A 27,303-nucleotide genomic window follows, 5' to 3' on the forward strand; every position below is an offset into this window, starting at 1 on the left:
TGTTTGGAATTGGTAAACAGGACATGGAATCCACCTGGTCTTTGCCCTTTCAGGCAGTTCATATTAAATTAAGAATCAAAAATTGAAAACAGAACAACCTAGTAAAAGACCGCTGTGGCAGCATGCAGTGGTGATTAAGAACAACTAGGTTGCCTAGGTTGTATCTGAACTGCGTAGTGTCCCTACTGTACATAAGGTGTTCATACGCTGTTTTCCAAAACACTGAGGAAGAGCATTTTGAAATGTGTTCAGTGTTGCTGTACACTGCCAAGTTCAGTAATAAAATAACCTTAAAAGATATATCTGAGTGCCAACTCCTCAGCTCATGTGCTGCGTTATCGTCAGCCATTTCTCTAAATGTCAGAACTGCTCTGGGAGTAATCAGGAGAAAAAGACAAAAGACCTATGCCCCATGCACAATATACACATACGTTAAACACAGCACAGCACTTAGCTTCACATTAGCTCCATTAGCTCCAAGTTAGCCTGTTAGCACAATGGCTGCTACCATAACTTAGCAGCCAACAACAGCCATATACCATCCTCTACTGTCAACACTTTCAAAATCTGCATTACATATGAGAATTTAGTATTACCATCAGTCGTCCCATAATCATCCTCATAAAAAAATCCCAGTGTCGTGGTTTCTTTGTAGTTGTTCCAAAGAAAGACAAAAGAGTCCATGTGGATAGTTCAGTCATCATTCCTCTAAATGTCACAACTGCTTTGGGAATTATCTGGAGTAAAATACCAAACATGGGATGTCTCCTGTCTCAGACTCACGGTATAAAGTAGTGTTTACCCTGTGGGTATTCTGTTGAAGCATCCATTGCTGATCTTAGGTCAGGATCCTTTCATTTCTCATACATTTACCAATTTTTCATCTGCTTATTTGGAGTTGGGTTGCGGTGGAGATAGCTGACCTAGACATCCCTCTCCCAGTGACATTATCAAACTCCTTCTGGGGGATCCTGAGGTGTCCTAGGCCTGAGTCTCCTCTTAGTTGGATTTTCCCAGAAGACTTCTAAAGGGTGGAGACCAGGAGGCATCCTTGGTAATACATTGTCTCTTCCACTTGTAGCAGTCTGATCTGACAACCCTTCAGAGCGTTGGAGAACAGCCAGTTGCAAATTTGAGCTCATCTCGTCTTGTTCTGAATCTTTGGTCTGAAACATGCTGTTATTTTGATATATTGAAGATTAAATGATGATATCAGAAATGATTTTAAGTCCTTCTTTTTTCCTCAGACATGGATGGATCTGACCAAAGAGATCCGTAGGCAGGTACAAGGTGAGCGGCTCTTTACCTTTAAATCCTCTGTCTGTTTGTCTTTTCAAAAATACTTTTTGAAGCAAAATTTGTTTTTTCCTTCTCATAGGTGCCAACTATAATTTCACCTTCAATGTAAAGTTTTACCCTCCTGACCCGGCCCAGCTCTCTGAGGACATCACAAGGTACTGAAATAATTCCTTTTAACTTTATTTTATTTTATAAAAAAACATATATGTTCAAAGGTCAGCCCCAGCAGTTTGAGACAGTTTTTTGACATTATATAATATATGAGGGAGCAGGGGGAGGTAGAGCAGGCTGACCCATCAGGACTTAGTGCAAGCCCCAGTCAGGGCATGTCATGGGTTCTACTTTCCTCCTCCTCTTGCTAAGCTCTCAACTTTCTTCATGTCCTTGGTGTTTGTGTTGTGCAGGTACTATCTGTGTCTCCAGCTGAGGAAGGACATCCTGCAAGGTCGCCTTCCATGCTCCTTCGTAACTCTGGCCCTTCTAGGATCCTATGCCTTGCAGTCAGAAATCGGGGAATATGACCCTGAGGTACATGGCACAGAGTATGCTAAAGAGATGAAGATGGTCCAGGGTCAGACCAAGGAGCTGGAGGACAAGATGATGGAGCTGCACCAAACGTACAGGTGAGTAAACAGGAAAAGACCTACCCATGATGCCCCAGTCCATACTATAGGACCTAAATTAAGTAATTAACCAGTGGGGAATGATTATGTATTTAAGTAAGTAACTCTAAATGTCTCCTATCTCTTTAAAAGCAGTCATATCTGTGCAACACTTGCCCATTTCATCCTCTGAGCTGCATGGTAGATCTGAAAATAGGAAGAGCCGTTGTTGCCATCTCTAAATTAATATAAACAATCCAAGGTAGCAACTATAGTTTCTGCTAGAGTTTTTTGTTTCCAGTCAAAATGACCAGCAGTCCTTGAAACTTCCAGTCATATTGAACAACTGCTGGACACATGCTTTAGATAGTATATTTGACCAATAACCTGCATTTAATGTCTGTGAAAGACAGTCTTTTATTTGTCTGTATGTTAGGTGTCTAAACAAACATGATGAAAGCTGAGTTTTTCCTAAGATTAACGACAGCACCACTGAGCTTCATGTTAGCTCCATTATCCCTTAAGTTAGCCTGTTAGCACATTTGCTGCTACCAAAACTTAGCAACCAAATATTATCCTCTGCATTAGAAATGAGAATCCAGTCTTTCAGTCAGTTGTCCCAATATCTTCCTCATAATCCGATGATCTCAACTGTAACCACCACTAAAACAGTAAAATCCAACCATTGTGGTTTATTTGGAGTTGTCCCAAAGAATGATGAGAGCATCCACTGTGGATAGTTCAGTACAGTCCCTCTCTTATTGATGCCTCTCCCTGCAGCTGAAGTTTCTGCTGCTGCTGAAGTTACTGCTAGTACTCCCCTCCAAAAGAACACACACCTTTCTAAATGACATCATTCTGTGATAATACAAATCCACTTTATCTCAGCATTTGTCACAGGTAGATTTACTCGCTCATCGAAGCCCACTTAAACTGTCTGCACAGTCCAGGCGCATCCTTGGCCCAGCCGCTGTATCTGTGTTTATACCACTCTGCTCTCTACGGTTCCCTTTGTTTCAGCTTTTTATTACCTGCAACGATGACAAACTCAAAATCCTTCCATACGCCTGATTTCTCTGCATAGTTTGGAGTTACTCTAAAGTCCCCTGGGGTTAGACTTTGTTTAAATTCATCCACGTTGATCACTTGAATATCCACTGCCTAAATAGCCATGTGCTGCCAACACAGATAAACAACCCCAGCACCAAACAGGAAGCAGGTTGTAGTAAAATGACTTTGAGTTTATATTTAAGAATTCTTGACAACATATCTTCTAGGCTCTGACTAGTCATTTAAATTGGGGTAGCTGGATTTTATTTAATGAGAAAAACCAGCAGAGTATTGATGAATATTGTGTTATGTGTGTTTCTGCATCAGGTCAATGTCTCCAGCTCAGGCAGACATGATGTTCCTGGAAAATGCCAAGAAATTGTCCATGTACGGTGTGGATCTGCACCAGGCCAAGGTGAGCATTGGAGTCACAGTACTGCATTGTTTTCATGGTTGCATCAGGATCATAACAAAAAATAAATAAAAAAATACTACAACACGAAATGAGGGTTTAAATGTGATGCAACACCTTAGTGCTGCAGAAAAACAATCATCAGTGACGTAAAAAGTGAATAAAAACACGCTGTCTGTGTACAGCTGTTGTCTTTAGAGCAGCACAGCAGCAGGAGGACATGTGACTGTCAGGTTTTACAGAAAAAAATCAGGTCAATCTGTTTGCATCAGAGCTAGATTTAATCTCATATAGAGAGACAGAACTTGAAACACTGACACTGCCCCCCTGTGGACAACAGGCTGCAGTACAATGAAAGATGAAGGTGATAAACACTCATTGATTACTTTATTTAAATGAATTTCAGCATGACATCAGCTCTTTATAACAACAGTAACATTAAAATTACAATAAATAACAAAAAGAGAAAACAGCACAAAAATATACACAAAGGACTAAAAAGAAAAAGAGAGCTGTAAAATGAGGATAGGGAAGAAAATAAGGCAGTCAGCCTCTGATGGACACACTAAGTATTATGACAACAAACACTTTTAGAAATCATAAAAAAGATATTCATAAAAGTTACAGCAATCAAAGATATGGAACAATTCATGTGCAGCTAGAGAGTTGCAAATGTTTATGTCAGATGAAAGACATGCAAACTTTTCACTGCAACAATAGTTTTGCAAAGTTTCCATTGTAGATGTGCAGTCTACATCAGGTAAAATCTTCATGTGAAACAAAACCAGGGCACAGTAAATAGTGCAAAATTCTCACATGCCATACGCAGGACTGTAGCCATCCTAGCTGACATTCTTGCAGTTTCTACACTAATTTTTTAATTATTATTAGAGCAAGATTTATTTTATCAATAATACTGCAGAAAATACTCAAAAAGATGCTGTCTGATTTACAAAACACACAAAATTTGTGAATTTGTTGGTATTAAGGGAAGGTACCATAAGTTTCAACTGTCAGAATCAGAATGAACTACAACTGCTGTAAATGGTTAAATCCACCACTTAAAGCATTACAGTGCAAACAACATTGGCTCAGAGACAGAGACTCAACAGCAGATAAACATACATGTTCATGACATGGATTGTGGAGTGGGTTGTAGTGGTCAGAGATGCAGCAGGAGCTGGAGGGAGTGGGATTAAGAAAACAGCCTTTCACAGGGCTCTATAGACTTAATGACATGCAGATGTGCTGTCATGTGCAAGTTCTTCACAGTCAGTAATGGACAGAGATGCACAGACGTGGTTCTTTAACAAGATAAAGGTTTTATTTTGTTGGATTTGGTTAGAATATTGAACACTGTCATTTAAAAGGGAAGGACATTTGTCTGTTATGAAAACCTCATTAAGATATTGGACATTAGGCCTTGAGGGAGGCTCTTTAAACCTACAGATGCCCCCTGACTATGGGCTTGCTGAGGATGTGTAACAAGAGTTGTGAAAACTTTGGCTTACCATCAAGGATATGAAACAGTTTCATGGATGTGCAAAAACTGGAAAAGCACATTTGCAAAAGGTTGGCATGAAAATTTGATCATGCCATTAAGAATATGCAAACCTTTCTTGTGCAATCAAAGATGTGAAATACTTTTGTATCCAAGTGAAGTTCTGCAACATTTCATGTGCAACAACAGAAGTGCAACACTTTGACATGAAGTAAAAAGACACAGGTATGGTAAGGTGCTGATAACACACACAGATTGCTGCAGACAGGAAATTTACTGTGGTCATATCCTCCATCTGTTACCTACATGCTCTCCTCTGTGCACCAGGATCTGGACGGCGTGGACATCATGCTGGGCGTCTGCTCCAGCGGTCTGATGGTTTACAAAGACAAGCTGAGGATCAACCGTTTCCCCTGGCCCAAAGTGCTGAAGGTGTCCTACAAACGGAGCAGCTTCTTCATCAAGATCAGACCGTCTGAGGTACAACACTTCACACAAGCACATGTTCACTCATGTCTACGAACATCTGACTCCTCCAGACTGTAATGGAAATTGTGAAGCTAGTTTCAGATCATTGGAAAGCCCTCTCTGATTTCAAGGAAGTTTTGATTTTCGGCTACAGAGAGAGAAATCTCCAGACTGCTTCATAAATGACATAAATGTAAACGTTGCTTGAAAGAAATACTTGGGTCATATTTTTTATGAAGCAGCAGCTTTTTGGATGAAGAAATCAGTTTGGATTGTACTTTTGAGTCTTGTTTTTATCAGCATGTTTGTGTTTCTTCTTTTAAAGGTGGAACAGTATGAGAGTGCCATTGGCTTTAAGCTGCCCAATTACAAGGCGGCCAAGAAGCTGTGGAAAGTGTGCGTGGAACATCACACCTTCTTCAGGTACGGTGATGTGTGATCATGTTTGTCCATGTTTGTTTTTTTCTGTCAGATCAGATGTTTAAATCAGCTTGTTTCTTCTTGTTTGCAGACTGACATCAACAGAAATGGCGACCACTCCGCGAAGGTTCCTGGCATTGGGCTCAAAGTTTCGCTACAGTGGCCGGACTCAGGCTCAGACTAGACAGGCGAGCTCGCTGATTGACAGACCGGCGCCGCTTTTCCAACGCACATCCAGCAAGAGGAACTCCCGCAGCCTGGATGGAGGTGCGCAACCTTCTCCTCAGTGTTTGTTTCATAGATTGTAAAAATTTTGAAAGAAGCTTTAGTGATGTAAGCGGCTTGGCTACTGAAGCTTTTGAGTCCGACCCTCAGTGGCCACAATACTGAAAACACTGCCTCAAACTAGGGCCTGGTCCATATGTAAGCAGATCCTGGATCCTGCTTTTTAACCCTTTATTTACATTAATCTTGTTCCACCAAAGTCCTCATTAAATCTGCAGACATATCAGGAGTTTCCACTGTTCTTCTGTTTCTGTACATCTCTGTTATCTTGTTTATAAATTACTCCATTGTCCTCCTCCCCGTTCCTTCAGCCATGGCATCCACCCCTGACAATAAGTCCACTCGTCCAGTCAGCGCTCCTGTGATGTCACCAGTGTCACCCGGGGAGGCAACTCCATCCCCGCTGCTCCCCGCCCTGCGCCGCTCCGACCACCACGATGGCTCCACCCCCAAAGCACACCGCTGTGCAGACAGGAAGTCGGCCAAGAGGGCGGAGAGTCAGTCGACCGAGCACGCCAAGAGCCAGAGTCCACGACTGGAGAACACTCCAGAAATCAAGGTATGTGTTTACATCAGTCCATATGATGTACTCTTTTGTTAAAAGCTCAAACCAAACCTGTTATTTAAATATTTTCAGATTTTATACTAGTTTTGATCATTTATCCAAACCTGTCTGTCCAAACCAAACTATAAAAAATATAAAATGTACTGAATGTGAGTTAATATATGAAAATGTGATTGTCAAAAGATTCATAACCAGAGGTATACCCAAATGTCACCTGGTCCTCTGCTTTTAATGAGAGCAATCTACGCGGGTGCCATCTTGGAGAGGGGTAGCTATGGCTCAGAATTAAATGTATGTCTGTCTCATTTTAATTTGGAACCTGCATTTTAATTAAATCCAACATCCTTAATCACATATACATACAGAAGGATTAGGGCCAATTCAAAATAGTTTCAACTTTTTCAATTCCTACTTTTTTATAATCAGGATTTGAAAAAAAAAAAAAAACATGTCCTCAAGAAAAATAATTAATCTTTAATCTCAGATCTCTGACTGTATTCTCAGAATTTTGACTTTGATATTTAAAACTTTGACTTTAATCTTGAATTTTGACTTTAATCTCAGAATTTTGACTCCAGTCTTAGAATTCTGCCTTTAATCTCTAAATTTGTCTTTAATCTCAGTATTATAAATTTATTCTCAGAATTCTGCATTTGATCTTTAAATTCAGAATTAAATGTTTTACATGCTGTTATTACATCTTAAATATTTTTGACAAGATAAAAGACTTTGAAATTGATTTATATTTCAGTGACTTATAAATGTTTCCTTCTTGGATAGCCCTCCCATTATTTTAAATTTAAATCCATCCTGGGCCTTGGCTTGCTCTGTCTGAAATGACACCCATGTAGACACCTTTAGTAGACAGAACAGGGCACATACGTGTTTTTATCTACCTCGAGAACAGTTTGTATTCTCCCTTGTATCTGCTGGACAATTTTAAATGGATATGCCACCATTTTCATAAATTTTCATTTATTGTTGAATGAAGTTTTTAACTTTTTTACTAGACTTTTTCTTATCAGTTTTTTATGAAGATTTATGAGCAGTTTTTTTTCTGTACAGACAGAACTGAATGTCACTTAACAATCCATCCAAAGTTTAACCATTCCTTTCACTTGCTCTATTAATGAGAACTGAATATTTAGTGGTATTTTTAGCTCTGGTTTAAATGGTGACATGTGAGTTTGTCTGTGTCATCAGACCGTGGCAAGGAGAGAGCGAAGGCACTCGCCCTCCGTGACCACGGCCAACGGGGAGAGAGAGAAAAAGAGCCAGGTTTGTTTGTGATGCTTGTGAGCATGTTAATAAGGAAATCTAGATACTTAAACTACATAAGGGAGGTTTATGAACTCATAAATGTACTAGTTTTAACCTAATTATTATGTACTTTACTTTCAGTTAAAATGTTGATGCAAATCATCAGCAGATAGTAACAAGTATCAGTAATTAAAGATTAAACATAAGACAGAAAAATTCAAAGTGAATGTGAGTCTTGAGTGACTTAATCCAGTGTTTGTTTTTATTTTTATTATATAATTAATGCTTAATAAAAGTGAAATGTACCTTTATTCTGGTACATAAGTGAGCTAATCAGTGCTCCTTGTTTTGGAGTAGTTATGACTTAAAACTTTAGTCAGGATTGGTAAAATCAAACTTCTCAGCATGTTTGAGGAAATTAAGTGCTAGTTTAATTTAGCCCAGATATCAGTTTATCCCTTGCATCACTCTCAGAGTTTTTCACGCATGTTTTTAAGAGTTTGTTTCTCAGTTTGGTGCAGTGTTAGGCTGAACTGTAACATGCAGTAACTGTCTCTCTCCTCTGGGGGGCAGCACTCTCCTCAGGACAAAACAAAGATGGAGGTGATGCGAGTGAGGAAGGTTAGCACGCTCTGCGCCCGTCTCACATCCTCATCGCTGCATCACGAACACATGACGACACTTTGATTTCTGACATTTTCCATCACAGACACACAGAGGGCGCTATAATCCAGCCCAGTGGTTTATTCTCTGATTTATTTTTGACATTATAATCCAATCTGATGGATCATTTAATGATCAATAATCTATGGCTGTCTGTTTATCTGTGATGAGCTTGAACACATCCTGTCAGCTGCACGTCGACTTTCTACTCCAGAAGGAAGAAATCAGTCCATCCATCGTGATGGTTTTACTCAGTCATCGTCATTCCCTGGAGATGTTTGACACAAAGTTTGGCTGTTCCCGGCTTCATTTATCCTCCTGCAGAGGAAATAACACATACTTGTTTCTGTTTTTTTCCTAAGCAAAAGACAGGACATTTTCACTGGCACATGTTCACGGGATTTCTTCTACAGCATCAGGACAGACACTCACTTAGGCTTGAGTTTTCCACTGTCAGCTGTTCCAGCGTTGTTTCAGTTCAGTTAGATTTATTTTCTTAAATGAGATGTCATATGTTATGGATGAAGTCAAAAATTATTCAGATCAAAAGAAAAAAAAACAACAAACAAAGCACAAACATGATGGAATAAAAGTATTACACATATCTTAATTTAAAATAAAGCATACAAAGTTATAAACAAGTTAAAAATATATTTTTTTCATCAGAACAAGACAAAAATAATGAGAGAATCAGTCATCTAAGGGAAATGAATGATTCATATTAAAAATAGAAAAAAGTATGCTAGAATAAAAAACATAAAAATTAAAAAAGGGCAATATTATTAATTGAGATATAATTGCTTTCTAATCTATAAAACTAATAATAATAATAATTTTGATTTGAAATCTTATCGTTTCAACTTTTTTTCTCAAAATTATTCTCTTATCTCAGCATTGTGGCTTTTTTTCTTTTAATCTTATATTTTATCCTTTTTATCAATAACCCTGATTGCTCATCTCATAATTACATAATTAGGACTTTTTATCTCATAATTTTAAATTCTAACTTATCATTTTAATTTTTTAAATCATGTGATTTCATCTTTATATCTGAAAAATTACTTTTCTTTTCTCAGAATTTTGACTTTGTGTCTCATGATTGGGACAATTTACATGATGATTAGAGATAAAAGGAGCTTTAATTGTTTTCATGAAAATCTTTTATAAATTTGTGTTAGATAATCATCAACTATTAATTCCATTGCATTATAAAAACACTTTAAATCGGTTTAAATTTGTGTGTGACTGATTGAATTAAGCATTACTATGTATTTGCATGATGAATATGATATAGTTGTTCCTTTTATCATATTAAAAGTAATTGAAATTGTTAAATTAAGAGTAGCCCAAAGTTTGTAAAGTTCTGGCCATCTGGCAATGAGAATTAAAATGATGTGGCCCTCTCAGAAACCAAAGTCTCCCATCCCTGATTAAAAATAAGATGAAACTGATTAAAAATGAATTAAAAACATCTTTACCATCAGGACAGTAAAAGTTAAAAAACACAATGAGGGAAATCATTATTTATAAAATCAGCTTTTAGACACTTGCTCGTCCTGCACACGTCTCTGCAGCTTCTGCATGAACAGCATGGCCGTCAGCTCTCTGCACATACTGTGTCTGCCTGCTTCACACAGACCAAGGGCATCAACACATGCTGTGACCTTTGACCCCACGCTCCACAGCCCTGCAGTTCCGCAGCTTTTCATTTATTTTTACCCATCTTAATCAGCGCTGCTGGTGGACTTCATTACAAATCAGAAAATTAAAATGTTTGAGTGAATTCTTTCCCTTTTTTCTGCAGAAAAGAGCAAAGAAACTTGAGGGGGAAACGATTTATATCAGACATAGCAATTTAATGTTGGAGGTTTGTATGTGCTCGTCTTCACTCTTCTGTTCTGGCTGTCCGCCGTCTCCTCGTTTTTCTCTCTGCATGAACTTTTTCATACTTTTTTTTTTGCTTTGACGTCTCTGTTTCTCTTCATTTCTCGCCTCGTTTTCAGCTCAATCCAAAAGGCTTGGCATGCACTATTTTCCTCTCTGACACTCATGCAAGTAGCTTCTCTAAATCTGACATGGTCCTTGTTGTGTCATACCTTTTCATGTCATATGACTGGGAAAGCTTTTTAAAACACAGCTTTTCAGCTGATTTGATTATTATCTCAGTCCTAATGATGATTAGATTCATTGGCCTGTTAAATCTACATTTGTTTTTTAACATGGCTTGAAAATAGTGAACATAAGCAAAACATTCATGTGGGAGCATGTCTGCAGACCCTCCTAAATTTGGGATAAACCCTTGATATTTGGCACTTTCATTTCCTCCCTGGTTCATAAGCAAAGGATGCACATTAGCCCAATGACCTTAACCTTTGACCTCAAAATCAAATCAGATCATATTTCATCTCCTGCAGTTTGATACAAATCTGTGGAAGTGTTCTGTAGATATCATATTAAGAAGAAAGGCTCATATACAGACGGATGCATGTACAGACCTTCTGTCTTTCCCTGTCATGTTTGTCTCATCATGTCTTGAACGCGTTGTTTCTCATTGGACTCCATGATCACTGAAGACTTCCTGTTTCCTTTCTTTGAATAATTGAACATATGGTTGCCACTTCCAGTATTGTTAATGTTTTTGAGTCTGTCCTTCATGACTGTATGACTGTTTGAGTTGAACTCATTCCACAGACAAAGAGGGGACATGTTTTGTTATTATTCATACGCCACTGAATTTTCCTCTAAAGCTGCTTTGATATTTTACCACTGAATAAAAAGACGAGCTTATATTCTGTGTAAAATGATCCCCCAGAATGGCAGAGGACATCCAGCAGTCCTTACAGCTCTATGAATTTTCTTCTGTGGTTTTTAAACAGCCAAACATGAAATATTTCTTGGCGAAACCTCAAATAACATGACATGTCCCCTTCCTCTTGACTGTTCTGTCTCTTATTCAGCAAAATTCCTTGTATTCAGCCTGCCTTACAGCTCAAGTCATTTATACATGTTCTACTGGTTAGCCACACAGAATCAATGACAGTAAAATGATGGGTCACAATGAAGGTGTTATTTTGATAGATTATCTTTAATGTTTACGTTTGTGTTTGTAATGAACTTTGATTACAGAAAATAATAAGAATGTACAAAGAGGATGGGATCAGTCGTAAAGGATGCTCTTGAGATTCCACTTTTTTAATTCTAAAAAAATATCGACTTTGATCTCAAAATCCTGATTTCTGTCTCAGTATTCTGACTTTGAGCACAAAATTTTGACTTTGTTCTCAGAATTCTGGTTTTGTTTTAAGAATTCTGACTTTGTTTGCAAATTTTGACTTTGATCTCAGAATTCTCCTTTTATATCAGCATTCATAATTGGATCTCAGCATTCTGACTCTGTTCCCAGAATTCTAGATTTGATATCAGCCTGCTGACTATGATCCTAGAATTCTGATTTTGATCTCAGAATTTTTCTTTTATATCAGTATTCACACGTTGATCTCAGCATTCTGATGCTGATCTCAGCATTCTGACTTTGCAAAACGGTGACTTTGATCTTTGCACTCCGACTTTCATGTCAGCATTCTTGCTTTGTTCCCAGAATTCTGACTTTGCTTAAAGAATTGTGACTTTAATCTCAGCATTGACTTTTCAGAATTGTGACTCTGATCTTAGCATTCTGACTGATATCAGCATTCCAACTTTGTTTGTTGAATTCTGACTTTGTTCTCAGAATTGTGATTTTGATCTTATCATTCTGACTTTATTTCTTAGACTTAAAGGTCTTTCTGCAGGCATTTCTATAAACCTCTTAAGTACTACTTAATTCAAACATAATTGCAGGCTTTTATGCATTATGTACAGCCTGACATTGTGACTGTGATTAACTACTAAACACTGCAAAAATCTATGCTTTGCTGTCAGTACACAGGAAATGAATATTAAATACAACAATAAAACTGTGAAAGATAATTTCAATTTCAAATAAAAATTTGTGCAAGCTTTAATTAGACATTCAGCATATAAAAGTCTGTGTATAGTTGCGTACTTCAGTTGTAAAGAGTGCAAGGATGCAAAAACATTAAGATATGTAATGATGTGGCAGATTAACATTAGGTTTTATATCAGACTGATAAGTATATGACTGTATGTGATGTAGAACCACATTCAAGCAGAATAACAACACAAATTTCTCATGTGGTAAAACCAGATCAACAAGTCCATTTTATCAGTACAGTAAAAAGTCACTTCAAATATCAATATCAGTAAGTGAATCCAAGGAAATATCAGCTGACTATAGTCAGCCTCTTTGCTAAGCTGCCCTGCCTTCATATACTCATTAAAAAACTTAAAACTAATGGGAGAAGTTTCCAGGTTTGACGGATATCACAACCATTCCCAAAGGAATGAATGGACTTCTGGTGTATTTGCCTTCATATTTAAAATGTGCATATGTGGAAACGAGGGGTAAACATGATGAAATAATAGCTTAGCACTCAAATTATGTATGCAGATTTTTCTGCCTTGGAAACAGCAAATAATTAAATATGTGCTTTTTTTAGTTAGAAATCCTTGTGAAGTTCAGACACCTGTTTTCAATATTCGGCCTTTATGCTGAACCTGGAGTCAAATTAGGATGCACATTTTCACCTTTATTTCCTTGAGTCTATAAAAGCATTACGGCTTAACACTAACCCGTGAACTTGTGCTTTTTTGTACCAGTTTATCAGGAGTCGTCATCAGTGCATCTGCTACTTTATTTCACTTATCAGTGTGCATGAGGGAGATTAAAAATATCATCAAAATCACTGAAACACAGATCAGAGATAAGAGATGAGATCAGAATTATTCATGAGTGGAAACAGGCTGGCTGAATACAAGAACAAACCTTTTTATAGAAACATTTATTTTATTCCCATCCTGGTTTTGACTGTCACTCTTTCCATCTATCTTCCTGCTATGAACGCTACCTTCCTGTTCAAGGACCTGGATAAGACCCAGACGGAGATCATGCGTCACCACACAAGCATCAGTGAGTTGAAGAGGAGCTTCATGGAGTCGGTACCCGAGCCTCGGCCCAGTGAGTGGGACAAACGTCTCTCCACCAACTCGCCTTTCCGCACGGCAAGCATCAACGGGCAGCTGCAGCCCGCGGTGAGTCAAACAAACACTAAGAGGACCCATGGGTATTTTACAAGACATGATCTCACCCACAGAGTCATCATTCATTAAGAAACAGTTTTTTATTCTGTATGCTATATAGCTTTGCTAGCAGCTTCCCCCCTGGCTGCTCCAAGGCTTGTGCTAAGCTCAGCTACACGCATCCCTCTCCTTTCTCTGAGCGGGACACTCAGAAATGGAAGTGATGGTTTCTGCTTGCCTGATTCCTTCCAGCAGTCACAACAAGATTATTTTATTTAGAAGTTTAAAGAATCCAAGGATGCTGATGCACCAAACTGATAATAAAGAGCATCACTGTCAGGCTACTGTAAGGATGGAAAAAACTTTAGACCAATTTCACCTTCATTGATTTTTAAGTCTAGGGGGATCACATTCAAGTGGGCACCACTTCACCATATAGAAAGCACAAGCTGATAAACATAGGGTAATTCTGAATGTTGGTCTGATTGCCAGTTGGTCAGTTAGTTGGTTGATGAGCTCTCATCCGACCAAAATGTCATTGATCAGACCATTGCAGAGGGAGAAGAAGTGTAGGGATTAAGAAAGTGTGTATGCAGTGGTCGGCCATCCAGGTAGTAAAGAGACAAAGCAGTGATTCAGAGTAATAAGAGCTTATTTTCTCATTGTACCAGCTATGCTTTAAAGGCTTGGCTCTCAACTGGTGGGTTGGGACCCTCAAAAGTGGGTAGCAAAGCCATTCTCAGTAGGTCACAAATAAGTGCCTGGAAAAGTCTATGATGTGCTTTTATTTTGAAGGACATATATCCATCCCTATGTTTCCATCTCTTTTGTTCCAGTTAAAGACCAAACTGCCCCATTTTTAATTTAGAATATTGGTCTTGAATATTTCAAGAAATTTAGGCTGCAAGTTGTTGTTTAAAGTGACGGGTCTTAAGGCTAGACCAGTAAAGAACCACTGTTATAAAGATCATAGAAACATCAGCAATGCAAAGGAAACAGATTTTGTTTGTATTGAAATGGCACTATGAATGACCTCTGTCACAGCCCATGACCCCTCTACCTGTTTTATTTAGTAGTCGGATAATACATTTACTAAATCCCTTTATGATCTCATTTAAACACATAGCTATGTTGAAGGGATACTTCCTGCACAGTCACCACGCTATGAAATAATCATGGAACATTACGAGACAGAGTTGTTTTAAAGGCAAATGCAAAGCCAGAACCATCAAGTAACTATGGCACTGCCTGAGGCGCGCACTGTGTCACTTCGCCCAGTGGTTTACTCAAGAAAGTAGTTCCGAGTATTTGCTTCATGTGTCTTAATGTTACATAATTATACATTATCATTTCATTGCGTGGTGAATATGCAGGTCACAACTTGTCTATGAGAGTGTTTTGGAGTTGCTGGATTCTGTATTTGATGAGTTTGATGAGGGAAAGCCGAAAATACCATATGTCTCCATAGCGTTGGCAAAGCAGCTCACATCTCAGCCCCTCCGATCTAAAAATAGCTTGCACCGTCAGCTAAAGGTAACAAACCTGCTCCTAAGACTACAGGGATTATGGCAGTGGGCGAATTTGCCAAAATGTTGAAGTATCCCTTTAAAGGGATATTACAGTATTTTTGAAGTTGGATTGTATAAGCTACTTGGCAATAGTAATGGCATTAGCCTCCAGAGATTTCAGTGATCATTGCACCTTTAAGAGAGTTGGGGGCACTGGAGACGAAGATAAGCTATACAGTGCAGGTACACTTTCTCTGTGTAATTTTGCAAGTTTTAGGTACAAATGGGCCAAAAAAAACAATGTTTGCTCAATTGTACGCTATTGAAACATTTTGAAGTATTTTATTTATCCTGAACATCTCTGTGTTTTGTTGCAATGCAACTTTCAGCTGCTTGCTCCTCTACTGATCAGCTGCTCTGGTCTGTGAGCATCAACAGAGTCAGCAGCAACAAATGAAACTAAACTAAAACTAGTTATTTTAGCTCAGTTTTCGACAGCTGACACATTGGTTTCACCCGCTGTGTCGACATCCATGCCATTCAGCTCTTCTGGTTGGGGTGTTTTGTTTCTCTCCCCCTCTTTCTTTTCTTTGAGTCTTCATCTGAAGAGGTTGTTCCTTTGTGTACTCCGGCTCATAAAAGTATCCACAGTAAATTACACAACATTGTCACTCAAGTCAATTTGTAGTTTTGTTTTAGTTTAGTTTGTTGTTGTCTCTGTTGAGGCCTGCATGCTCAAAGAACTGACCAGGAGATGACGATGCACTGAGGTGGAAGATCACGTAGCTGAAAGTTGCATTGCAAAATAGTGCCAAACACAGATGCTCCCTGGTTGAAAAATAAAACACTTCAAAATTTTTTGGTATAGTGTACAGTTGGGCCAGCATTGATTTTTTTTTGGGGATATTTTGACCTGAAACTCACCAAATTACACAGAGAACTGTTCCCATGTGTAGCGCTATATAGCCTAGCTTCCTGGCCGGTGTTCCCAGCATGCTCTCTTTAATGGGAAAACACATAATGAAATGTCTATAGGATAATGCTACTATTATTAACAAGTACCTTCTACAACCAAACTACAAAAATACAGTATATCCCTTTAACACTAGAGACTGACACCATAACTAAGGGACCAGTCTTTGTTGCCGTATTACACTCCTCCGTATCGTAAACTCTGGGGGCGAGGCCCGCTGAACGGTGAATTTATAGGAGCAAACTTATGAGGGGCAAGTGGGTCCATTAAATTGCTTTGAAATGCTAGGAAATAAGACCAAGAAAGGATCCAAGATATTTTGTATACCTCTACATAGCTTTAGTGCTGTGATCATATACAATCATAAGAATAGAGGCAGGTGCAGACAGGTTTTGCTCTTTGCTATTTCGGTACAACAAAATAAGGCTGAAGAAATTCATTATGCAGTAAAAAAAAAGCTTGTTTTGTTAATTTTCATTAATCAAACCATCTGGAGTGCCTGGACTGGGATCATTTTTGTTTTTTGGTGTTCCTCCTTTTATTTTTTAATGTAAAAAGCTGTGTCTATTTAATAGGCAAACCACATACATATGATTGGAGAACATGCATTTATATCTGCTCTGATTCTTTGCTGTTCCATAATCGTCCACTGGGTGGTGCTGTTGGCTTTCTCCATTTCATTTCACTGCTTCAGCATGACTGTACCTGCAGTCACCGAGCGGCCAGACACTTCAGGATGTTTTTCCATGTCTGCTCATGCGAGGAGAAATGTGTGTGTATGTGTGGAGGAGGTCGACTGTTGTGCATACAAACTAGTCGGTGGCGTCTCTGAGGTAAAGGTGTTCTTCTGTGGAGCTCTGTGACAGCAGCAGGCTGCAGCAGTTTAACAATGACCACGTTTGGCCGAACAATAACAGGCAGCTCACAGCGGGCCGTGCTTACTGAAGGGGTTCAGTATGCTTCAAACCTGATAATTCATATGTAGTACAGAACATTTCTAATGGTTCAGATGTTCATGCATCTTCATATGGTTTCACATTAAAGTCCAGGGCCTGGATCCAAGTATACATGACCCAGAAATCTGGATCATTTGATCTAAAAGAGTAAAGTATTCAAGCACTGTAACCTAATCCACTTGTAGAGGACAAGATTCGCATATACTTGGGCACAGTAAAAGGGAGCTGTGCTGCATGGGATAGTAATTAGAGATGTAAAGTTAATCCTAAATGTCTCCTGTCTCTTTAAAAGCTATCATATCTGTGGAGCACAGACTCATTTCATCCTCTGAGCTGCACAGTGGATGTGGAAGTAGGAAAAGGGTCATTATTGACATCTCAAACATAACTGCAACTACTGCCAAGCGCTTTTATGCCTCTGTGAGGTATCCAAATGCTGGACAGTACAGTACAGTGATGGGACAAGCAGTGGGGCTGTGGTGGGTGCTCATTTATCTCAGTTGGTAGAGCAGCACTCTCTTCAGTTGTCCATTAAACAATGAAGTCAAAAGACAAAAATAAATCATCAAATGGAACTTGTTTGAAAATGAAAACAAACTCAGTTTTATTGGATTATTTCTGTGTGAATGTGGCCTAAGTAGTTCAGGCATCATCACCTGCAGAAAGATTTTATTTGTCCTGAAAGCTGACCAGAGAATGTGACTGGTGTAGAGAGTGGATCTCAGACTTGTTAAAGGGTTGGTGTAGTTTCAATTTAAAATGAGAAAGCAAAATTCTGAATATAAGCTGTGCAAAGTAAAAACAAGGACAAAACCCACCTTTGACCCTTTCAAGCTGTTCGTATCAAACTGGAAATCAAAATATGGAAAACAAAACAAAAAAACTTTTCTGTTTCTTGCCCCCCTCCCAAAAGAAATAAATCAATCAAATGTGTGTGTTCTTCATCTTATTGTTTTTGTGTATCAAAAAATCTTCTTTTCAGAATGTTACATGACCAGTGTTCTGTTCTTTGATCTTTCTCTTTTGATCAGAACACAAAAACAATGAGTTTCTTTTGGAAAAAGAAAAGTAAAACAAGAAAACAAAGAGAAATGAAAATGAATGTTTTGTTTTGTTTAAAAACCTACTTTGGCCAAGGCAGTTCATGTTACATTCAGAATCCAAACCTTTGTTTTTCAATCCTGTTTTTTGTTTTTTGTTTGTCTCTTTGTTTGTTTTCGACGACATTGTTTATTTATTTATTTATTTATTTGATTAGGACAGTGCACTTCAATCAACATTTTTGCAAAAAAACGTCAATGTAAATATGCCGCAATTAGCAAAATAGCTAAATTTCATCCGTTGTCCTAGGCAGGTAATTGCAAAAAGAGCAAAAAACATATTCAAATAACAGCACGATTTGCATGACAGTACACAGAAAACACACAGTTTTAACAAACAAGATAAACGTTTTAATCAAAATAATAAGATTGAAGAAGGGAACACTGGGAATATAACAATTTTGTTCCTTTATGTGTGACTCACAGCAGATGTTGTGTGGTTCTTTTTACTGACAGACGCTCCAAGGTCAGTGAATACTACAGTAAACAGGGTTTTGATTTGAAATGACCAAACAAGAAAAAAATGTTTAGAAATAGGAAAACAAAACATGGAAAAAACATCTTAGGCCAAGCCAGCTCATATAAAATTGAGGTTTAATGAATAGAAAACTTAAAAAAAAACATTTTATGTTTCTCATTTTTTGTTTTCCAAAAATAAATCAATTAATCAAAGGTAGTATGCTTTCACCTTATCATTTTTGTGTTCTAATAAAATAAGGTAGATCAAACAACAGAACGTTGGTGATATATCATTCTTTTTTCCACAACACCTGCTGTAAAAAGAACTGTTACATCCTCAGTGTTCCTTTCTTTGATCTTTGTTAGTTTAGTCAATTAGTTTCTTACAGCAAAAAAAGGAAACAGAAAACATAAACACAAAATTTTACAAAATGTTTTGTTTTTGACTCCTAATTTAACATGAACTCCCTAAGCCAAAGTAGGCATTCAAACAAGAAACACAACATTCAGTTTCTCCTTTTCCCCAGAAAAAAAAAACATTGTTTTGTTTTTGTGTTCTGATCGTAGATTGGAACCCTGGTGATGTAACATTCTTTTCCTTTTTGTGTGACTCCCTGCAGGTGTTGTGAGAAAAAGAATGTTACATCACCAGTGCTTTGTTGTCTGAGCTTCCTGTTTTGATCAAGAAAACAATCATGATAAGATGAAAAGCAAACTGTTTTTGATTGGTTCATTTCTTTTTGGAAATCAGGAAACAAAAAACAATACAGTTTTTGTTTTCTCTGATTTTTGATCCCCAGTGTCATATGTACTGACTTGGCTAAAGTAGGTTCTCTTCCCTGTTTTGTTTTCTTATTTTTAAACAGTAATTGTGAAACAGCTTGTTTTCTCATTTCTAATTAAAAAATGTTAACCATTAAGTACACTGACCTTAGGGTGTCTGTTGGTAAAATAAAACTCACAATTGCACAGATTCACGTGGTCTTAAGATTTAGCCTCTGCTTACTCTCTTTTTGTTGATCCAGTCAGTCAAAGATGTGGCCATTATTCATCATGTAGGAGCCGGGTCACAGTCCTGTTTAGTGATTTTACCATCATTTCATTTGAAGCATACTGACACCTTTATGAGCTCCCCCACCCCTTTAACCCCGCCTCCACGTTACGATTGGCTGCATCAGCTTTGACATCCTGCTTGATTTGCCAATCAATTGCATGGCTGGGTTACTCCTGATGATGCATGACTCTTGTGCCTGGTTTGATCAGTTAAGACTGAAAAAGGAAAACAAGCTAATGATTGGTAGCCAGAGGACTGACCCCCCCTCCTTCCCCTCCTTCATTTGTCTCACCCTCCTTCCCCCGTGTATCCGTCCCCCCGGTCTGGATGTCTGTTTGTGTTTTTTCTCTGTCTTGTGTCTCTCTTCAGTCTTCGTCGCCGTTCCTTTCCCCTCTAAAGTCTGGGCTTGTTTCCCAAACTGCTCCATCCTCACCCCCTTATCCTCCCCTGTCTCCCCCTCTCCCTCCCCCCTCCAGTCCTGCGTGTTCAGACAATGACGTTGAAGGTCAGAGAGGCTCTCAGTCCTCCGACCTGCCCCCACTTCCCTCCACCCTAAACTTAAAGACGCAGTTTCTCTCTCAGACATGAGCTCCTGCACTGAAACCTTATTTTACTTTTTATTCTTTATAATCCAGTCAGTCACTTTTTTGCTGAGAGCCTTAGGCACAATTTTAGCAATTTCATATTATTGCTGACTGCTCTAAAATCATGATGACACATAAGATGAAAAAAATAGAAATAGACTCTCTTGCATCACCTTCCTGCAGATCCCAGAGCGTATTCTTAAACACACATCCTGCCCACTGTGCAATAAAACATCCTCATCACCTTTATCCAGAGCCGAAATATCTTAAAAAACGCTTCATGGTGCCCACAAAGCGTCTATCATCTCAGATGCCTGTACTATAATAATACAATTATAAGGCAGTGCAGATTTCACGGCCTGGTTCTGCCAGATCTTCTGCCGTTTTCTCCTTCCTGTTGGCATTTAGACCACTTTGCACTGCCAAATAGTTTGCACTAGCTAGCATTTTGGCTGCCAGAAAATGCCTTTCCTATCCCCACCATGAAGCAAAGATTTAATAATCCTCATAGCAGTCCCCCTCCCTTTGTTCCTTTCTCTCTTTAGACCACCTCACTGTCCTTACCTGCTGTCTTTACAAAAACCATAGCGTCAGCATTGATTGCCATGCTCCAATAAAAATTCTATTGAATACTGAATGCACATTTTATATCATTGATTTGGTGCCAATAATATATCACTTCACAGCTCTGCTGGTCCTTACTCCCAGCAGAAACAAATTAATGTTTAACTGTTAAATATCCACAGCTTTGGATTTACCTGCAGCACCTTAATGCTGAAGCTGTTTTATACAAGCAGATAGTTTTACATAAAATACATCCCTCTGGAAATCACATTAGATCAGTAATGCTTCATAAGGTTAAGATAAAATGGCATTTTTACTACATAACAAATCAATAAGTAACTGCTAATGAACTTACATTAAAATTGGTATAAACACTACATGCTAAAAAATAGGATGGAACGAGTTACAAACTGCTAGTAAACAAGGGAACAAACGTGTAAGTATCTGGAAGTTAAACAGGGAATATTAATGGATTACTAGCTGCTAGTTAACTCACACTAAAGATGCCTCAAAATTAGCTTAGTGAAGAGATAACAATAATACTACTAATAATAATAATATCTTGAATTTATATAGCGCCTTTCAAGAAACCCAAGGACGCAATAGAGCAACCAACTGCTAGATGACCAACATTAAATAGGCCTAGTTACTTGGTAATAATTGAGTAGCTACCTGCTAGAAAGTAATGTAAAATTTACATTTTAAAGTATTATTTAACCTGCACTTAAAATGTTGTGGTTACTGTGTAAAAGTGCTGGTCTATAAACCTACTAAAGTAAAACGATTTAATTTTAAGTTAACTTTTCTGAGTAGCTACTGTACAGTACAGTAAAATAAACTTTCTCTATCGGCAATAACAACAAGAGGACAGATCTCCAACCAGGTTTTCAGGTAAAGTCACACCTCTATAATAAAGTTAAATACGCAGCAAAAATGACCGTGTTTATTAAACTCATTTAGAGTTAAATCTGACACCGTCTATATTGGTCCACAATACATAGTTTAACTATTTTACAATATAACAGAGTGGCAGTAACTCAGCAGAGTCAACTTTGTAGCAGTGCATGCCAATGAAGAATATGAACTATGCGCCCTTTAGGTACACCTAAAGTCACAGGTGGGGACTCTAACTCAGTGGATAACTTCACTCATGGTGCAAATGTGTCTCAAATCCAAAACAACAGCAATCCACCAGAAACATAAGCAATAAGAACCCTAGCAGGGAACAGTGAAAAACATCCAAACAAACATCAACACTTATAAAGCACATCTAAAAACTCTGCCCAAGGGCATGATGGGAAACTTGACCCACACATACCCCTAGGTTTGAAATCCAGTGGCTGGAGCTTAGATCAATTAACTCTTTACAGAGTTGAACTAACACTGGTGGATCAGCACTGTCAAATAAATCAGAATGCTCAGAATGGAGTAAAAGCCGACTCTAAAATTACTAAGATCTTCTGTCAGCCTGGTGCTACAAGAGTGATCCCAACTGCTCATTGTATGCTGACGACACCACTATCTCCATGACTGTGTGCAAGTTCACAGAGTGCCAGGTAGGGTCAAAGAGTGTCAGTCACTCTACAACAGTGTAGCTGTCTTTTGCTTGAAAAAGGAGAAAACAACAAGAAACAATTATGGATTGGATTATAACAATTATGGATGTATCAAGAGGAGAACAATATGTCCTGGCTCTCCTTTAGATAGAACTTGGAAGGCGTCAGGATTCACATCGTTGATGCCAGGTCAGGGTGTCAAACTAGAGGTGAAGCAAGAAAATTCCTGACATGCCAGTCTTGTTTGATCGTGGTTGTGGGGCGTTGGATGTGTCGTAAATTATGTCACACTACAAGACCATTTGTTGTTCCCGACACTCAAAATTGGGCCGGTGTTTTAAAGATGAGCTGCAATGTTGCAGTCGGTCCAAAATCTGGCTGAATTCGTGTAGTCTGAGCCGGCCTTCAATATTACACTCTAAAATGTTAAACCTTGAGATATCAACACTCCAGTTTTTGCTGTTTTGAGATCTGATGTGGATTCTCTCTCTATGTCCTACTGTGTAGTCAACAAAGGTGGAAAAAGTACAAGAGCATCCCTCAAGTAAAAGTACAGTTACTCTGGTTAAAACTGAATTAAGTAGAAATAAAAGTACTGATTTAAGAATATAGTCAAAAAAGTACCTAGAAAAACCCTACTCAATTATAGTAATTTGAGTAAATGTAATTAATTACTTTCCATGAGCAACTAACTACAAGTTAACAAGGAACAAATAAATAACTAACCACTTTTAGGGAAGGAAAGAGTAACTATTTGCTAATTTTTAACAAGGGGGCAAATGTCTAACAAAGTTCTAGTCAGTCTATACTATAATTGTTTTTTTTTTTTTTTTTAAAGAATGAAAGATTAACTCATGTAGTATCAGCCAGCTGTCTTGGTGTGCATTTTTTTAGTAGCTGTGTACCAAACATGCACACTTTAGGATTATTTGGATAAATAACTGGTAACAGTGGGCCATGCCAGCCTAATGCTAAGGCTTTGTCCACACTAAGACGAAAACAGTATATTTCCATTTCGTTTTGAAAAAGTTTTCCGTAAATACGGGACGGTTTCAGGAAATTCTTGTGTAACCACGGAGCCTCTGAAAACAACTGGAAATGCTGTAGTACATATGCCAAGCCTGTACGAGGCTTCCACGGAAATGCACCAAAAGAGAGAAGAACACAGAAAACTGCCCCAAATTTTCTTCTAGTTTTCCTCCTGGTTGTTCTCCACGGTGGATTTAAGAACATCTGGTGTGTGCTTTTCGCGGTGGTGGTAAAGGAGCATCAGATTTTGCTGTAAAAGCCATAACAAGCTCAGTAGCTTCTGCAGCACAAACACAACCCTGTAATCCACCATTGTTGTTTTGGTTCTATATGCGCATGCAGGGTAAGTGGCCTATGCTATATGTGATGCAATCTTTTCAATAAAGATGCGGTTGGCTGTCCACATGGAGCCGAAACAGTAAGCGTTTACAGATTTGTTCACTCTGGGACTCGGTTCCAAAAAGTAGCATTTAGGGCCTCTCAAAACGCTGTTTCCGTGTGGATGAAACGCCGATACAACAAAAACTTTTGCGTATACTCCTGAATTCTTCTCCATGTGGACGGGGCCTAAGTCAGATGACGGACTGTTTCAGTAAAGTGCTTCAGATGAAATCTCCCCAGTTAGTATTATGATTTAAATGCCTTTATTGTGAAACAGCCAAATCAGCACAGGGCGTTTCACTTTTATTTCCTCTTTCATCACTCTCATTGACATGGACGATAAACAAGGAAAGTGTGAGTCTATGCCCTCAATTCAAATTTTTTGCTTTTATGCAACATGGAGGTGTATTAATAGTGAAAAAGCAGTGCAGATAATATGCCTAAACATCTAATTGTGATTATTCTTCACTCATATTACAAATTTAACACACATTATTGAATTGAAGGAAATTATCATTTTTATGCCATTTTGATTTTAATTAGAAAAAACATACAAAAACATGGAATGTAGGATTTTTTTGCAAACAATTTTATAGTAATGTTGCGTCTCATGTTAAAATGGCAGGAGAGTGTATTGCGATTAAATCTGAATTTACTGTTCGGCCTTAGTTGATGGTGAACAGCCAATGCTGTGTGATGCAAAGCTATATCTGGCACTTGCATACTGGTAGGACATGCTTTGACTCATAAAAACACCTCAATCTGGTCTCAGGAAGTTAAATCAGATTTTGAATATTCTAAGTTGTTTACCAATAAATTAGTACACTCCAGTCCCCATCCTGCGAGTAGCTCTTAAGCAGAGATGTGTTTTGCAAGTGAACTGCTTCATGAGAACCTTCTGTAGTCTTCATGCACCATAACTTGATTTAAAAATTTCTCTCGTACCCCTCCTGCTAAATCCCCTGCTGCATCATTCCTCCAACCCTGCCATCCTTCATGCCCCCCCCCCCCCCTTCTCTGTCAGTGATCCCGCCTGTCTGTGTGTTCATTGTTATCTGTCTCTCTTGGTCTGCTGCTGCTGAGCACAGCGAGGGAGGCAGACGCTGTTTGGACACAAGGTAAGAGCTTGTAGTTTGTCCCCAGCCCCTGGGGGACGGCGGCTCTACCGACAGGACTGCCTACTGGAGGAAGATGAGGAGGAGGAGGAGGAGGACAGTGATGTTGAATGGGTAGATGAAGGGGAGGAGGAGGAGGAAGACGAGGAAGAATTCGCTCATGGTCACATGTTGAAGGTGGCTATCAACGTCCCTGACGAGGGGATGAGCTTGGTTAACCCCTGTGTGCTGAACCCGGCCCGCATCAAGGCGTCCCGGATGTCGTTTTTCCTGTCGGGGCTGCTGGTGATGGCACTCACCATGCTGTGGCTGGCCTTCATTTAGAGGGCAGATAAAGGGGTAGATACATGAACATTTAACCCTGAAGGTGCCGTCGCCCGTCTAAAGACTTCCTCATCCAACGCTGTTTGGTTCCTTTTACTTGATGTTTCTGGCTCCCCCCTTCTTTTAAAGCACCTCAGTCCAGCCTAAAAGGACTCAAAGACATTTTAAAGAGCCTTTGAAACTTTTTAAACAGCAGCCACGGTGGCTACCAACCAGCTGCCACTCACTAAGCTTTGCTTCACCTTTGTATACATCTGTAGAGCTTTAAGCTACAATAATCAACCATATTCACACGGCAGCCATTATCCACAGACGTCATGCTCAGGGTGGGACGCACAGATGCTGTCATGATGTTATTATGTTGTTTTCCTGGTTTGTGAATGCTATGAACGTACAGATCTGACTTATAACAAACATTCTGATGATTGATCAGCAATTGAAAAGAGGATAGATAGTGGAAACAAAGAGGGACTTCTATCTGGGTGTTTGGTTTGAAAGGGAAAAAGAATGTTTTAAAAACTGCTGAACATTTTATCTTCTGCTTTTTATTCTTGTGCAAAAAAGACATGGTGGCATGACTATACATATATATATATATATATTTAAAAAACACATTTTATAATTATGGTTTAAAGTCTCACACTCGGACTCATTTAGCAATATAATAATCCTTTTGACACCTACCTGTGATCAAAGTGGGTCAAGTGGGCAGAGGAAAGGGCCCGTAATCCTCTGATGCATAGCTAGCTTTTGGCCTTGTCCACACAAGGCCTCAGCCCCCTTCTTTGTTGATTTCTAGTTTCGTGTCTCAGTAGTGTTTTATAAAGCAGCAGTGACCTCTATAGCTGAATCAGGAGTGTCTGTTCAACATAGTGCGAGAGACACTGTGAGTTTATGAGTTAGCTGGGATGGCTAATCTGGAGAACAAGGATTTCTCCCAGTTCTCTAGATTGTCCACACAGTACCAGCCTTCCTGATGGTCAGGAGGGCTGATGCACAGTGACAATAAACAAGCTGCATTCACTAGGATGGGCATGGGCAGGATCACTTATTGCTTGAGTTGCATTTCCTCTCAAAAAACTCTCTCTCTCTATATGTGCTTGGTCAAGCAAGGTAGCTGTCCATGTCCATCTGACTGGAAATAATACTGTTACACTGGTTACCTAAGTGGTTCATCCTGTGACCCAAGACAGTCAAGGTGATAATCAAGACAGAGGCTGTTCCGTCAACACGTCAGGCTTTGCTGAACAGCGCAAGTGCACAAACTTAGAAACCGGGGAAGAAAGCTTGAATGACTCATAATGGAAAGAAATAGACACAGAGAGGCTGTGATGTGTCCCTACGATTCACTGAAGACAGGAAATGCTTTGAATGATTGGTCAAATTTCTCAAAGGAGGTTTTTTTTTTTTTGTAAATATGTGAATATTTTGAAGACAAATGATTATTTTTTCACTGTTTGGTCCCCAAAAGATGAGAGAGCAAGTTTGTGCAAAAACAAACAAAAGTCATTATTGTTTACCGTACATCATACATTAAGCTTTGTTTTAATTTCTGTTTAGTTTTTTCTTCTGTCCTTATTGTCCTGTAACTTTTTAAAAAATTCTAGTGTCATTACTGGAGCATGCATATTCTTAAAGCCCAGGTTTTTCTGAAAAAAGGATGTCTAGAGCTTGACTTTGCACCATAGGGTTGATGTTTTTCAAACTTTTTAAGACAAAAAGTCCAGGCGTTAACATCATCTATGATGTTAGCTCTCAGAGGCAGACAACTACAACCAAGGAGAGGAGGACTGTAAGAGACAGCAACCTCTAATGAATGTGACTTGTGAGAGCTGAAATGTTTGAAACCCACAGATCTTTTTTGTTCGTAAAGAAAGCAGAAATGAGTACCAAATGTGATTTATGTAGCCTTAAATATGTCCCCTCAAAACTTTCACTATCCATTGTGTTTTCAGTTGTTGATCAATCATGAAGTCATGTAATAATTTTCCGTGAGCTGGTTGAAAACCCTCTTCTCTGGAGTCATTTTGTTACCA

General features: G+C 38.7%; 1 protein-coding gene across 4 annotated transcripts in view; it reads left to right on the forward strand.

Annotated features, from left to right (window-relative positions):
• epb41a (erythrocyte membrane protein band 4.1a) overlaps positions 1-27,303 on the forward strand; it is an 84,484-nt gene that overhangs the window by 33,099 nt on the left and 24,082 nt on the right. For all 4 annotated transcript variants that reach the window (XM_041809083.1, XM_041809084.1, XM_041809086.1 and 1 more), the window contains 10 exons: positions 1,248-1,290; positions 1,379-1,454; positions 1,704-1,922; positions 3,279-3,366; positions 5,192-5,344; positions 5,658-5,755; positions 5,844-6,019; positions 6,349-6,596; positions 10,330-10,392; positions 13,506-13,676. In XM_041809083.1, the coding sequence (XP_041665017.1) occupies positions 1,248-1,290; positions 1,379-1,454; positions 1,704-1,922; positions 3,279-3,366; positions 5,192-5,344; positions 5,658-5,755; positions 5,844-6,019; positions 6,349-6,596; positions 10,330-10,392; positions 13,506-13,676 (1,335 nt within the window). The remainder of the gene's footprint in view (positions 1-1,247; positions 1,291-1,378; positions 1,455-1,703; positions 1,923-3,278; positions 3,367-5,191; positions 5,345-5,657; positions 5,756-5,843; positions 6,020-6,348; positions 6,597-10,329; positions 10,393-13,505; positions 13,677-27,303) is intronic.

This window comes from Cheilinus undulatus, linkage group 16, assembly GCF_018320785.1.
Source record: "Cheilinus undulatus linkage group 16, ASM1832078v1, whole genome shotgun sequence".
Classification (NCBI taxonomy): domain Eukaryota; kingdom Metazoa; phylum Chordata; class Actinopteri; order Labriformes; family Labridae; genus Cheilinus; species Cheilinus undulatus.